General features: G+C 44.0%; 1 protein-coding gene across 4 annotated transcripts in view; it reads left to right on the forward strand.

Moving 5' to 3' along the window:
- The window catches only part of KRAS (KRAS proto-oncogene, GTPase), a 53,358-nt gene that overhangs the window by 17,053 nt on the left and 20,733 nt on the right, over positions 1-15,572 (forward strand). For all 4 annotated transcript variants that reach the window (XM_075004558.1, XM_075004547.1, XM_075004573.1 and 1 more), the window contains exons 3-4: positions 7,687-7,865; positions 13,702-13,861. In XM_075004558.1, coding sequence (XP_074860659.1) covers positions 7,687-7,865; positions 13,702-13,861 — 339 coding nt within the window. The remainder of the gene's footprint in view (positions 1-7,686; positions 7,866-13,701; positions 13,862-15,572) is intronic.

A 15,572-nucleotide genomic window follows, 5' to 3' on the forward strand; every position in this document is an offset into this window, starting at 1 on the left:
CCTTTTCGAAAGGACCCCGCCTACTTCGAAGTCCCCTTATTCCTATGAGCAGATGGGAATAAGGGGACTTTGAAGTAGGCGGGGTTCTTTCGAAAAGGAGCCCCGTCAGGACGAGCCGTGCCGCGGCAATCCGCGTCAATTTCGAAGTGCCGTGGCCGCCCACATGCTAATGAGGCGCTCAATATGTATTTCAGTGCTTCATTAGTAAACTTCGAAGTGGCCATTTGCATGGCTATTTCGAAGTTTGGGGCTAGCGTAGACACGGCCAAAAAGTTTTATGTGTACATTTAAGAGCAAGTGAGAGAGAGACAGACAAAAGAAAGCATTGGCCTTCTGCTTAGACCTTGTCTAGACTGTGCGATAGGTGGATGCTGTAGCAGTTGATCCACTGGCATTGATTTATCCTGTCTGCTGCAGATATGATAAATCAATGTCTAAGCTCGCTCCCATTGGCATGGCTGCTCCACCAAGGTGAGAAGAGTAACCAACATCAGAAGAACATCTCTTATTTACCTTATTACTTGCCAAGACACCGTGATTTGCATAGCTGAATTAGATGAATATTTCTGGTAAGCACAGACAAGGCCTTATTAGGTCAGGAGAGCTAGGACAGGGTTCAAGAAGGCTGAGGTATTTAATGCCTATTTTACTTTATTCTTCGCTAAAGGAGTTACTGGTGAGCAGATACCCAACACAGTATTAACAACAAGAGGAAGAATGCAGGCTGAAAATGGGAAAGGTGTTAGAGTATTTACATAAGTTACAAGGTATTCTTGTTAGCAGAGTCTGATGAAAATCATGATGGGATACTTAAGAAACTAGCTGAAGAAGTTTCAGGACCATTACCAATTATGTTCAGGAACTCAAGTGGTGGGTGATGTCCAAGAGAATTGGAGAAGAGGAAAAGTGGTCCCTGTCTTTAAAAGGGAGACCAGACAGGACCTGGGGAATTAGACCAGCCAGACTTACTTGAATAATTGGAAAGAAACTAGAATGAATTATTAAATGTTCAATTTGCTTACAAGTGCCTACAGGATAATAAAAAAATAAGGAATAGCCAGCATGGATTTGTCTGAACAAATCATGTCAAACCAATCAAATTTCAGAGTTCCTGGGCTAGAGCAGTGTTTCTTAAACTTTGAGACCACAGAACACCAAACAATAATATTTTTTATGCAAAACACCTATGAAAAATGTTTAAAAAGTATAACTTACTCTGCTTACTCATATCAGTGGCAATAATAAATTCAGTAAATCATTTCATGCCACACATGAGTTGACTGACATCAAGGAGCTGGCTAAGAGTGTAGCTGCCACACTGTTATAGAGAATGCTCTGTACATCATTGATGGTTGCTATGCCACTGTATAAATGGGAGTGGGGAGGCTAACACAATGTTAGTCAATGTTGCTGTGTTGACAGACTACTACCACTCTTGCAAGATGTAGAAATATACGAAACTCTTTCAAATCCAGCAGCTCCAGGACAGAGAGGTACTGTGTACAGATGTGGTTTCCTCACCTGAAAAGAAAAAGATATCCTGGCACTGGAGAAGGTTCAGAAAAGGGCAACTAGAATGATTAGGGGCTTGGAACGGGTCCCATATGGGGAGAGGCTAAAATGATTGGGAGTTTTCAGTTTAGAAAAGAGGAGGCTGAGGGGGGAGGTGATAGAGTTATATAAAATTATGACCGGTGTGGAGAGGATGAATAAGGAGAAGTTATTTACTTGTGCCCATAATACAAGAACTAGAGGACACCATATGAAATTAATGAGTAGCAAGTTTAAAACTAATAAAAGAAAGTTCTTCTTCACTCAGCACATAGTTAACCTGTGGAACTTCTTGCCAGAGGAGACTGAAGGCTAGGACTATAACAGAATTTAAGAAAGAGCTAGATAAATTCATGGAGGTTAGGTCTATGAAAGGCTATTAGCCAAGGATAGGAGTGGTGTCTCTGGCTTCTGACTGTCAGAGGCTGGAGGTGGATGGCAGGAGACAAGATGCTTGATCGTTGTCTTTGGTCCACTCCCTCTGGGGCACCTGGCACTGGCCACTGTGGGCCCACAGGCTACTGGGCTGGCTGGACCTTTTGGTCTGATCCAGTATGGCTGTTCTTAAGTATACTGATCAGTGCAGAACATTAAAGAAAAACAAGACTAGATGTTAAGAAGTAAACAAATGTATGCAGAGTACTTTATTTACCAACAACAGTAGTATCATACGCTGTAAATTTATACTGCATATGTATTTACTTTCACTACACTGTACTTATGGAAAACGTAACTAAAGTTTACTTATCGTTAAAATGCTTGTTGAGAGTTCTGAATGAAAGAATGCTGGATACAAATGTTTACTCTAGACTTTTTTTCAGTATTTTCCATTACTGTTACTGTAAAAAGGTTATTTATTGTACAACTTTGTATTATTTTTCCAAACACTCTTGGCACACCTGCAAGTTGTTCGCAGAACACCAGTGTTCTGCAGAACACAGTTTTAAGAAATACTGACCAGAAGGCTGGGGATTGGGGGGAAATAGTAGACATGGTATACAGTAAACTCTGTTTAAACCGGTATTCAAACAGGAATTTTGAATTAACCAGCATTGTCCCACCCCAGCCATCAACGCCTCTTCCCCTTGTTACTTGGGTACCTTCTCACACATCGCCTCGCTCTGCACCTGCCTTGCATCCCTCTGTGCTTTGTGGCCAGCGACTTCTCTGCTTTCCAGCCCAGTGCCCACGACCCAGGGCAGCTCCCTGCATGGCATGGCCATGCGTTTGTCCCCTCCGTCCCCAGTGGTTCCCCACCATTCCCACGAACAAGATAACAGGGCAGCAGTTAAGTGGGAGCTGCCGCTGCAGGGGAGCTTGTTATCCAGCTTATTGGACAATTTGGCAACCTCTTGATCCTGGGGCTGCTGAATATGAAAGTTTACTGTATCTTGATTTTTTAGTAAGGCATTTGACAGTCATGCATGGCATTTTTTTTGGGAAAGTAGAGAAATGTGCTCTAGATGAAATTACATTGAGGTGGGGGCACAATTGATTGACACTATTCAGAGTAGTTACCAATGGTTCTCTGTTAAACTGTGAGGGCATATCTCTTGGAGTCCTCCAGGGGTTAGCTGGGGGTCCAGTAGTAGTCACTATTTTCATTAGTGTCTTGAATAATGGAATGGGGAGCATGCTTATAAAAATTGCATAAGTGGTACCAAACTGGGAGAGTCTGCAAGTACTTTGGAGGATATAGTTATAAATCAAAATTGGAGAATTCATCTGAAATCAAAGGAGTGAAATTCAACAAAAACAAGTGCAAAGTAATACAGTACAGGAAGAAAAAAGTCAAATATTGTAGCAGGGTCAGTCTCATTCCTGGGCCCCAGTTTCTCCTTTCAGTCCACTGGCCCCACCATATGAATCTCGTTATGCTTGCTTGGGGCAGGGGGTGGTCTGGAGGGAACCCAGTCCCCACCCACTTGTTCCAGGTTCCAGCACAGGGACCCTGTATGGCCGCTACCAGCGAGGGCTGACTCCCTTCGCCCTGGCCCCTGTAGCTCCTCTCCCTGGGCCACTTACCCATACGATTCCCCTGGTACCTTCTTCCTCTAGTGGTAGCCGTGGCAGCAAGTCTCTGCCTTTATTTAGCTCCTCTGGCTGACCAGTTCCTTGCAGTCTCTGTTTGAGCTTCAGGCCCCATCTGGGCTGGGGCAGTCCAGCCTCCAGCCCCCCACCCCTGAGGCAAGGCAAGGCGAGGCGAGGCGAGGCGAGGCTCGGCTCGGCTCGGCTCGGCTCAGCTCCTTAACCCCCTCCTCTTGTCCTGTGTGGAGAAGGGCTTATAAAGGTCACCCTGAGTGGGATCAGCTGGTCCTAATTGATTTAGGGCAGCCTACTCCTCAGCTGCTCCCACTTCGATTGTCAGCTCCATCTGTGCTGTTTTTACTCCTGTCTTTTCCTCTCCTGGCCCCACCCTGCCACAATATGTAACTCCAAAATGTGAATAACTGCTTAGGTGATGGCCCTGCTGACGAGGATCTCAGGATTATAGTAAATAACAGATTGAATATGAATCAGTAATGTGGTGCAGGTGTGAAAAAGGGTAATATTCTGGGATGTATTAACAGGAGTGTCATATGTTAGACATAAGAGGTAACTGTCCTATGCTACTTGGCACTGGTGAGGTCTCAGCTGCAGTACTGCATCCAGTTTGGGGCACCACATTGTAGGAAAGATGTGGATAAATTGCAGAAAGTACACAGGAGATCTCAGTGCTAAAATGGCTAGAAAACATGACTTACGTGGAAGGGTGTGAAAAAACTGGAGCTGCTTCAGTCTTGAGAAGAGAAAACTGATGGAGGACCTGTTGGTAATTTTCAGGGATGTTATAGAGCAGCAGTTCCCTACCTTTTTGAGACGGACCCATTTTGACAAATCAGGAAGACTTTTTGTGAAGGCAATACAGAACGGACGGAGGGGGGGCAGTTTTCTCCTGGGGAAAAGCACTCCCCCCTCCCCCCAACTTGAGCCCCTCTCAGCCCCAAAATGCCCCCTCCCCAGGCTTAAACCCCTCTCAGCTCGGGTTGCCAGATTTTTGGAAAACTTATATGGCACAGGCAGCCTCACCCCTGGGATCCCCAGCCAGGGCTGTCTGTCCCACATAAGATTTCCAAAACCTGGGTGGAGGGCCAGTTGTGGGCTCCCCATCCTGGCGGGTGGGCGGAATCCCACAGCCACATTGCTGGGAGCCAGCTGGCGTGTGGAGCCCTGGCCGACAGTGGCTGCTGTGGGATCCCTGGCTGGGAAAGAGGGTCGGGGGCACTCCTGCAGCCACGTGACTAGCTCCCGGCTGGTTGTGGAGTCCTGGCCGGGGTCAGGGGGAACCCCCACAGCTGGGAGTCATCTAGGGTGTGGCGCCCTGGCCAGTTGCGCCAGCTGCGGGATCCCTGGTTGGGGGGCAGGGGATTCCGCAGCAGAACGGCTGGGAGCTGGCTGGGGTGTAGAGCCCTGACCAGCTCTCAGTCCCTCCATCCCCAGGCTTAAAACTCTCTTAGCCACACCAGTTCCCCACCTACCTCACAAGGGAGTTTCACACTGCCCTGCTGACCCCTGCTCCTTCCTTGGGTCACTTCCTTCTCTGCCTGACTCTACCATTTGCAGTGGGGCAGTTTCCTTCCCTGTAGGCTTAAATGGGACTCAGTGTAATTGGTTTCAGGGCAGGATCCCTCCTGCCAGCTGTTAAAGCAATTAAATTGAGTTCCATTTCAGCACCACAGGGCAGGGACTGGGGGACAAAGAGGAGTCAGGCAGCCACTCTGGAGCTGCAAATGGCTCCTTAAGAGTCACATGCAGCTTGGAGTCACCCAGCCAGTGACCATTAGAAAATCTAATCATGACCCAAGACCCATATGTTGGGAATCCCTGTTATAGAGGATGGTCCTCTCCATGTGTTCTCCATGGCCACTGAACGTAAGACAAGCAGTGATTAGTGTAATCTGTAGCAATGAATCACTTTTTTAATGGTAGTTACATTTTTCAGTAAGCTTCCAATGGAGGCTGTGGAACCCCCATCACAAGTTGGACAAATACCTATAATATGTGATCTAGGTTGATTTAATCCTGACATAGCATAAGGGGCTGGACTTGATGAACTTTCAAGGTCCCGCCCAGCCCTACTTTACTATGATGTTATGTTTTTAGTGCTAGGTCTCTGACAGTTTCAAACAGTAGTTATATTCCACCACGTAGGTTGTACCTGAAGTGCCTGAAGTCTGCTTGCATCTTGTGTGCAGACATTGGGTACCGTAAGTGCAGATTCTGGAAACTTCCAAGTCAAACATGCTGAAGAAGTTGTTTCTTATGTGTCGTGGTATTTGTCAAAGGTCTTATCTGAGTCATATTTCATAACATTTCTTTGTGCTGTGAAGATGTGAAACTGTGCATTGATATTAAGGCTATGGCTTAAGTCAACATAAATTATGTCACTCAAGGGTGTGAATTAGCTACTCCTGTGAGTATAAGTCACATGGCTAACTTAAGTGCTGTTGTGGACAGTGGGAGAGGTTTTCCTGCCACTTGCTGGGCCAGAGTAACAAAGCCTACAGAAGAGAGCTCTCCAACTGACTTAGAGTGGGTACCCTAGAGAGCTTACTCTGGCACAGCTGAACTGATGCTTTTGTGCTGCTGAAAGCTGTTTTGTAGTCATACTCTGAGTTTTTCAGAGTTAGGTATTAAAATGTCTTCAAATTATTGGTTGTTCTCATGTTCATGTTTCAGGCTGCTTAGTGGAAGAAAGGGACTTACTGCTCCCCACACTAAGTGGTAGGCTCTGGCACACTGTCTTCTTCCATTGGTGTAGATTTAGGATTTACAGATATACTTTGTGTATTGCTGTCACAGTACAGGACATGGTTCCTGGATAACAAATTCATGGTCTATTTTGGTTGATTTCATAATGATAGGATTTGGCAAACATAGGTGGAACCTCTCTAATCAGGCACCCTGTGAACCTGACCAGAGTCAAACCAGAGAATATGCCAGACCATGGGAGGTTAATATTGTCTAGCAGCATTACCAACACTTCTGTGACTTACTGGGCTCTTAGAAGACGTTTAGGGGTAAATTAAAGTTAAACAGCATCACAGAACACTGAGAGCCAGGGCTCATGGCTGTAAACAAACTTTATGGAACCCTGGGAAACTTGGCTACCCCCATGATAAGTGGTTGTGCGGCTAACTAAAACCATACCAGCTCACAGATGGTGCCAGATTAGATGTTCAACCTGAAATAAATCTAGACTTCAGCTATTTTAATCTGAAAACTCAGTGTTGTAATTGCAAAAGTCATGACCAAAATAGCAGCTGGGGTTGGTGGCGGGGTACAAGGTTATTGTGGAGCACATTGCAGTCCTGCTATCTTTACTTGTGTGCTGCTGCTGGCAGCAACACTGCTTGAAGAGGTGGGCAGCTTGTGAGTGGTGGCTGCTGGCGGGGAGCCAGCTCTGGAGGCAGACTCCCCACTAGGAGCAATGTGGATGTAAGGATAGGCTGGGATGGTATTTACACCCTGGCTTCTACGCTGCTGGTGGCAGGATGCTGTCTTCAGAGCTGGGTGCCCAGCTGACAACCACTGCTCTCTGGCAACTTGTGTCTGATGTCAGCGCAGAAGGGTGTCAGAATACTTTTCACAGATTTTCTCTGAAAATATCCATTGTGTGAAGATGAAATGCCTGATTTAATTGATCATGAAGTGGACTTAAGGTAAACTAGACCCAGAAAAACCATGACTTGAATGTTTCTGGAACTCTGATTTTGATGAAAATGTGACTAAGCAGTCACTGAATTTCTTATCTGGAACTATATCCAAATCACGGTTACCTGCAGGGTAAAGACAAGAGGAGTGCACTTGCATCTGATGGAGTCTAGCAGCTAGAGTGGGTGAATGAAGAATCTCTACTCCTGGGTCTGTTCTCTACTTCGCTGGTGACGTGCTGTATAACTTTGATCATGGTGCTTATTTTCTCTGTGCTTCTCTTTGCCCATTTGTAAAATGGAATGGCTAAAACCTGATACAGGGATGTTCAGTCTTGTTTAATTTTGTAAAGCATTTTGAGATCATTTGTAAAAAGAGTTATAAAGAAGTTCAGAGTCTGACATGTTTAATGTAAAGAATTTTTCTCTTTTTTTTCCTCAGGATTCCTACAGGAAACAAGTAGTAATTGATGGAGAAACCTGTCTCTTGGATATTCTTGATACAGCAGGTCAAGAAGAGTACAGTGCAATGAGGGACCAATATATGAGAACAGGGGAGGGCTTCCTATGTGTATTTGCCATAAATAATACAAAATCATTTGAAGATATTCACCATTATAGGTAAGCTTTGTTAAGTTACGTTTAAAATCTTGATGACTGACAAAAGAGAGAGCGAACAGTTTGCTTGTACTCTCTTGTACCAAAAGATGGATTTGTTTCCTGTAATTTAGTTAATTGTGGAATAATACTTCTGGGAAAATTCTGCTTAAAAATTAAAAATTCTGCATATTTTATTTCTCAAAATAACACAATATAATCATGGCAGTTTCTGTTATTTTGGTAAATTATTTCAAATTGTATTTGGTAAATTATTTCAACAAATATGTCTGTTAACAATACAGATAAAAAGGTAAGTTTGTTTGACAAATTGCTGATGAGAGATATTAATACAGAACTTGGAGTAATTCAGTTAAACTACAATATGGAAACATTTTCACTCACTCCTCAGAAGCAAAGGCTTGGAGGAGTTAGAGGTAAGGAGGGAGCTGAGGGAAGAGGGTAGGAGCCAGGCGCCAACATGGAATATTGTTGGGTATGGATATGAGAAGTGTGGAGCTGGGTGCGTGGGTTATATTTTTTGTGGGGTGTGGGGAGTGGGATTGTTAGGGGGTTGAGGACCTCCCCTGGTTGACCCCAAGCCTCTCCATTCAGTCAGGAACAGCTGTGCCCTGTACCTTCTCTACTCCCGCGTGTGTCTGCACCTCCATCCCCATGTAGCCTTGTATCCTCACACCCATTCGGCCCATCTCAGTGCTGTCATCTCACTAGCTCCTAAGCCTAAGCCCCAGTCTTGTCTGATCCCCACTAGCCATTCTGACCCACCCATGTGCCCCACTCAGTCTGTCCTAACCTAGCTCCAAGGGCGGGGTGCTATAGTGAACTTCTATTCTTGGGAGAATTCTGCACCACTGTGCGTGCACAGAATTCCTCCTCCCCCCGACCCTCTCCGTTCCATTCTGCCGGAGACGTGCTGCAGTTCTGCCTTCTGCCCACCAGAGGACAGTGTTGCCAGAACAGCTGACTTTGTTCATGCTGCTAGCTGTTCTGGCACCACTGTACCCTGTAGTGGGCACAAGGCAGAACAACTGCGGCACTTCTTGAACAAGAAAGTATTTTCTGTGAAGGAAGAGAGAATTCTGCACCAGGCATGAATTCTGCACATGTGCAGTGGTGCAGAATTCCTCCAAGAGTAAATATAAGCAGGGTTCCAAAGCTGCTGTTGCATCTGATAGTCCATTAAAATATACTGATCAGTCCTTTAGACACTTAGCCAGAATATTTTCCAATTTGCCACTTGTGCTTGAAGAATTACACAAGGTTTGGAGTAGATGGAATGGGGATGGCTGAAGCTTCCTTGTAAGCTCAAGAGATGGGACAGTTTTGAAAGGTAAGTAAAGTTTAAAACAGGTATGGAAATGGGGTTTCAGCATTAGCATCCTGCTGAGATGAATGGAGGTGGTTCGTATCTTGCAGGGGCAAATCCACTCTGAGCCCATAGCAGGCACTCTTGGAGTTAATGAGGAGTACTTATGCTGTGCGTGTGAGGTATGAAAAGATACGGTGATACACATGAGCAGTGCATGACCATGGCATGAACCCAGAAAACCCATCTCTGTGGAGCCTTTATCACTGTATAGCAGAATGAATGAATGGAGGCTGGGGATCTGCGACTTTGGTTTTTCAAATCAGATAACCAAATTTAACGTGTGCTTTGAGAACCTTGGCCCTAGTTATCTAGTTTGACTTGATATATGTAATACGGTTTTCCTGAGAATTGTGGCTATATATTTCAAACCTTTAAAAATTGACCATCCCATACATGTAAAATATAAAGAACAACTTTTCCAATTTTGCCACAAACACAAATGATGACTGCTAATATAACGATGATTGAAATGAACACAAATTAGTGTAAATATTGATCTGTACCCTGAAGAAGGTTCACAAATTTGGGCTTTGGAGTAAGAGAAGGAGCTGAAGTACACTTCCAAATTCAGGACTACTTCCAGACAACACCCTTCCAGGCACGCCTCCCGCATTGGTGCTGTGGGTCTTTAGCTGTCATGTCTCTGTCTTCTATTGATCTTAACTTTGGGAGTTTGGTGTCGGAGAGAGGCGTTCTCAAACCTTTCCTGACATAATCACCTTGAATTCACACTAGGAACATATTGGAAGCCACTGTTGATCCCAGAGCACTAGAGTAATATGCTCCCAATATGAAGCATAAGGCATGGCATTCTAAGTTCACTACTTGTACAAGCTCCATGTTAAGAACGGTCTCCATTCAGGCCTATGTAATGTGCACTAAGCAAGCCAATCTTGTAGTTTGTATAACCAGACTTGCAGGGCCACTGGACAAGGATGGGAGCGGTCCCGTGTTCCTGGAAGAGGTCAGTCTGGAAGGCACCATGCTGCCCCTCCCTGCAAATCCTCAGTTGGCAGGGGTGCTTGTATGAAACATAGTATTTGGCCTCCTGAGCTTCCTGAACAGCCCAGTGTCTGTTGTACACTTTGTTATACATCACACCCTCTTAATAGGGAACTACATATTGTAGCTTCTCCCAACTATGATTCACTTGTCAACATTGTGTTGTGGTAAACCCACCTTCATCTGAGACATAGGTTTATGCAAAATGTATTGCTGACAGCGTTTCCTTGTGCTAACCTTCCCAGCTGCCTCCTTTGTTGAACATGAGGGGAGACGAAATAAATCCAGGACAATAGTACTTATATTACTATATTTACAAAAAAAAATCCTGCATACACATGATCATCAAACCCATAAAAATGGATTTCTTGTATGGTTAAAGCAAAGATTTTTTTTCCTTTCCTTCACAGTAAAAAGAACATAGTGTTATTTTTGTCCTGATTTCTGTATTTTGAGTTCTGCAATTTGGCTCTTAAAACTTTCTTACATAGGTAATGTAAGGAGCACAAATGTAATTAAATAAGGCAGCTTTTTGTTATACAGCCTCTTTCCAAAGAACATTGAGTTGGATTCTGGCAATAGTATGTTATGATTGCATATTGCTGAATGAGCTTAAAGGTTCACAGAGAACTGAATAGTTGGTAAGATAGGAAACCATAGCTCTGTTAATTAAGGAATAAACTTCCAGACTGTCTAAGTCAGAAACAGAAATTAAATTGGTGAGGGTCATTACCTGTTATGATTCTTCCGGCAACTTGACAAATAATTTTAAATAGTATTTGAAAGATGCATTCGAACTAGTATGTGAAAGAGGTATTTGAAACAATCAAGTGATTTAGAGAGACCAATCTTAAAGTCTTCAACTACTAGCATAGAGATCAGCAATACTAATTTTAATACATGACATCTGTTGTGGATTTTAGTAGTATTTTATTGGTTAAAAAAGCTAAGGTGGTATGTGCAAAAGGATGAGTGGGGCAGTATAATCAGTCAGCAAATAAGCTGATAGTAAAAAATGTTGATCATAAACAATTCTTGAGCACCTTGCATGTTTTCTAGCTGTGGGAAGGCAGTAAATTGAAACACTAATGCAGAGTCCACATACACATCTAGCACAAGTATGAACAGCCGTACAGAGCAGGCATTGGCAAAGTCCTCAGTGACCATCCGTCCCGTTTTGGGCAGGACAGCCCTGTATTTTGGGCGCCGTCCCAGTTTGTTTTGCCAAAGCAGCTAATTGCTCCGTATTCCACCTTTTTACTAGCCACCTGACTTCCTCCAGCTCAGGGGGAGCTGGAGCTGGACCCGGACCCATGTTGCGGCACTGCTGCTGCTCAGCTTTCCCTGGCTGGGGGAGCCGGAGCCAGAGCCGTACCTGCGTGGCTGCTGCTCAACTTTCTCTGGCTATAGTGAGCCAGGAGCTTTGCTGGCCTGTCACCTCCAGCACAGGGCATCCACTGCCTGACTCCCATGTGGGTGACCATCCGTCCCGTTTTGGCCGGGACAGCATCATTCCCCCATGTCCCATATTTGCCGGGGGAGATACGGTCACCCTAGCAAAGTATGGCCTGAGCGCTGCATCTTGAACCTTTTGAATCCAGTTCTTGAGCTCCTGGTGGGGAGCTGGATTGGGACTTGCCTCATTCCAGTGCTCCAGCTGGGGAGTGAAGTTCGGGACTTGCCTTGTTCTACTTGCATTCAGTGGCTCTGCGTGTGTCCCGGAAGCAGGGGTTGTCGGGGGTTCTGCACACTTCCCCTGCCTGAAGTGCCCACTCTGCAGCTCCCATTGGCCAGGAACTGCAGCTAGTCGGAGCTGTGGGAGCAGTACCTGTGGACGAGGCAGGCGGCAGAGCCATATAGACCTGCATCTCCATGGGAGTCAAAGGGGAGATGGACTGCCCCTTGAAGTAAGGGCTGCTTGCATCCTGACCCTCTGAGGCCCCCTCCAAACCCTTCAATCCAAACCCTTTATCCACAGCCTGTCCTCAGAATTTACACTGCCTGGCTGGAGCTTCCCCTCTCCCCACAGTGCCCCAGCTCACCCACCCCGACCCATTCAAGAGCCCTCTCCTGCCCTCCAAAGTCCCAGCCTGGAGCATCGTCCCCCACCCTGAACTCTTCAGTTCTAGCTCCACCCCAGAGCACCCACCACCAGCCAGAGCCTTCACCCCCTCTTACAGCCCAACCCCCGGTTTCGGAACAGTGATGGCCCTCTATACATTTTCCCTATCACGCTGTGGTCCTTCGGCCAAAAAGTTTGCCAACCCCTGCTATAGGTGGTGGGGGCATTGCTTAGGTGAGTAGAGTACAGAGGTGCCAGAGTCTTAGAGTCTTTACACTGTCTGGCTCTCTGCATACCCAAAAAACACTGCATTGCCCACAGGGCAGTCAGAAAGTCTCTGGAAAGAAATAGCACTGCAAGGAAAGACTTGTGGGAGTGGTATGGTGCCAGGCAGTGAGGAAAATCTTGGCAGGGGAGAGTGTGGGTGCCACTTGCGGAGTGGAAGTAAAAGGCTCCACCAGAGCAATGGGGAAAGGCTCTGGCAGGGTGGATGCTTTGCCTGGAACTGTGGGAAGGGCTCCCCATAGTTCCCCCCACTAGATCCTTTCACTGCCCCATGTATCTATGCATGTTAGCACAGACACAGCCTGGGTTCCCTATAGCATGTAGTTATGTGTGTCCTTCATGCTACCGCAAGTGTAGGCAAGGCCTTAGAAGGTGAGCAAATCATCTATGCCACTGATGCCAGCCTTGGAAACAAATTGCTTGCTCACATTGTCCGGCCAAAACGAGGAGGGGACAGTCCCCTCATAAACCCTGCCACTGCTCACAAAAGCCATCAGACCTCATTTATAGTAAAGAACACGGGCAAGTAGAAGCATGCAGCACATTTGGAGATTTTGTTCTACCAAATAATACAGATTTGATTCTCTTGTTTTGCTAATCTCTTTAGGTAGAGTCAAATATTGTAAAATCAAGACAGACATTTAGGGCTTCACTATTGCACTATCCACCAGACCCGAGTAGGAGTTTTGGCTAAATGGGGAAGAGTCCTTTGGGAAGGACACTGTGAACCTATTTGTTATCCGCACAAAGGCCCTTTGTGCTGCTCTGGCAGTGTGACGAGATGCTAAAGTGGACATACAAGTAATGCAGCTGCAGTGTAGATGGAATTAGGACTTGTGTAATTTTAGCTCTGGGAATCCCACGGCTATGTGACTAATATGCATGCTCTGCTTCTGAGGCGAAGTGCTAAATCTGGGGGGGAAAGCAATAGTATCACCTAGTTTAACTGTTATGCAAAGTTTCAACCAATGTGCACAGCAAATAAAAGGAAACTATGATGTAGTGTTGGCCCATCTGGAAATATTAGAAATGTCTAACTTGATTTTGTTTCCTTCCCTAAAAATTCTACTATATTAACACTACTAACAGTATTGAAATAAAATCTTTCCGTTTTATTTTAGGGAACAAATAAAAAGAGTTAAAGATTCTGAAGATGTCCCCATGGTGCTAGTAGGAAACAAATGTGATTTACCTTCCAGAACAGTAGATACAAAACAAGCTCAGGACTTAGCACGAAGTTATGGAATCCCTTTCATTGAAACATCAGCAAAAACAAGACAGGTAAAGTTCAAAATAAAGACACACAAGCTGAATTCCTGCTTAAATCTTGACAGTACCAAAGCATTCAAAACTCCAGCAACTGCCAAATTTCAGTGTTAATGCATATTTCTCTACAGTGCAATTTGTGCTGTTTTGCCATTCTGTGGACTCCCAGACAACTAGTACTTAAGCACTAATCAATTATGCATTTCAATAGTTCATACTCACAGACCTGAGTTACAGAGCTAATAGCATTCAGCTATTAAGAAATAGCATATTCCTTCCAATTTTACTTGATTTTTAAAAATAGTTTCAGTGTGAGTTTCACAAAAAAAGTGAGAATGATGTGAATCACTTTCTTAGTGAAGTGTTCAGCAGTCAGACAATTAACCAGAGTCCTGGAGTTCTGAGTTCTTGATCTTGTCTAGCAAAAAAGTATAATTTATACTTAAAATCAGAATAGGTCTACTGAAGGAAAGAAGATATCTCAAACGAAAATGTTGTTGCACACTGCCCTTGCGGTGGAGTCAATCCTAAACCAATGGATAGAATGCCTTTGGAAATTCATGTGTAAATTACGCATATTACATGTCCACAGAATGTCTGGATTAATGCAAATTATGCTACTTTGCCACTTTCCTCAGTTTTCTGACCATCTTTACACTAATGGACTAACTCACACAAATTCTAAATACAGAGTCAAAATTCACTGAAATAAAAATGTAGAGTTGTTCTAACTTGGATATACAGTAATATATGGAGCATAAACCTATGTAAAGGAAGATTCCAAAGCTGTAAAACTTTAGTACTAGAAGAAAGGTCTTAAGTGAGCCAAGTGACATACAACCTGGTTGAATAGATATAGCTTACAATATTTGCCAAGGTCCTACATATATGTCATTAGCAATGCACTAAAGAAGATAAAAATGGAACAATCAGGAAATAAACAGCAAATGAATGCTGCTTTGAAGTACAAATTCTGTACAATCATTTAGTATTGTTTTTTGCTTTAGTTTCTTAGAGAATAGTCTTTGTTAAAGAACTCTACCTTACCTTTCCCTGTCCAAGATAGATTTTAATGAACTTGTTGCTAATGTTTTAAATGACTTCTTGGGAATACATTTCGAAGCAGAAACATGGTTAATGTACCAGGCTTTTGATTTCTTTTCATGCTTACACATTTTTCTTTTTCTTTTCATGCTTATCTGTTACAAAATTGCTTGCTCAATCGCCATTGAAAGGCTGTGTTATTTTATCACTGCTTAAAATTCACTTCCAGAATAGTCACAATCTGTATGTATTTTTTTAACATCTTAATAGGAAAGTTTTAAAGATCTTATGACAAATGTTCATTTCATTCACTTTGAGCACCATTTCCAGTGCAGCACTATCTCCAGATCTGAAGAAGTGGGTCTGCCCACGAAAGCTCATCATGTTAATACATAATTTTGTTAGTCTTTAAAGTGCTACATGACAGCTTTTCTGTTTTGTTAGGATATAGACTAACATGGCTACTTCTTTGTTACTGTTCACCAATGTTCATGTAGACTTTAACAGGTAATATACCAGCTTGATTTTAACAAAGATTAAATGGTTTATCCATTGTCACATTTCAAAAAAACTTGGTCAGCTATTAATGATTTTGGATGCTTAAACTTTGGGTAGCCATTTGAGATGTTTTGTAGAGGACCTAATTTTCTTCAGAAAATGTGGAGCACACATCCATTTGAAA

Source organism: Carettochelys insculpta, chromosome 1, assembly GCF_033958435.1.
Source record: "Carettochelys insculpta isolate YL-2023 chromosome 1, ASM3395843v1, whole genome shotgun sequence".
Taxonomy (NCBI): domain Eukaryota; kingdom Metazoa; phylum Chordata; order Testudines; family Carettochelyidae; genus Carettochelys; species Carettochelys insculpta.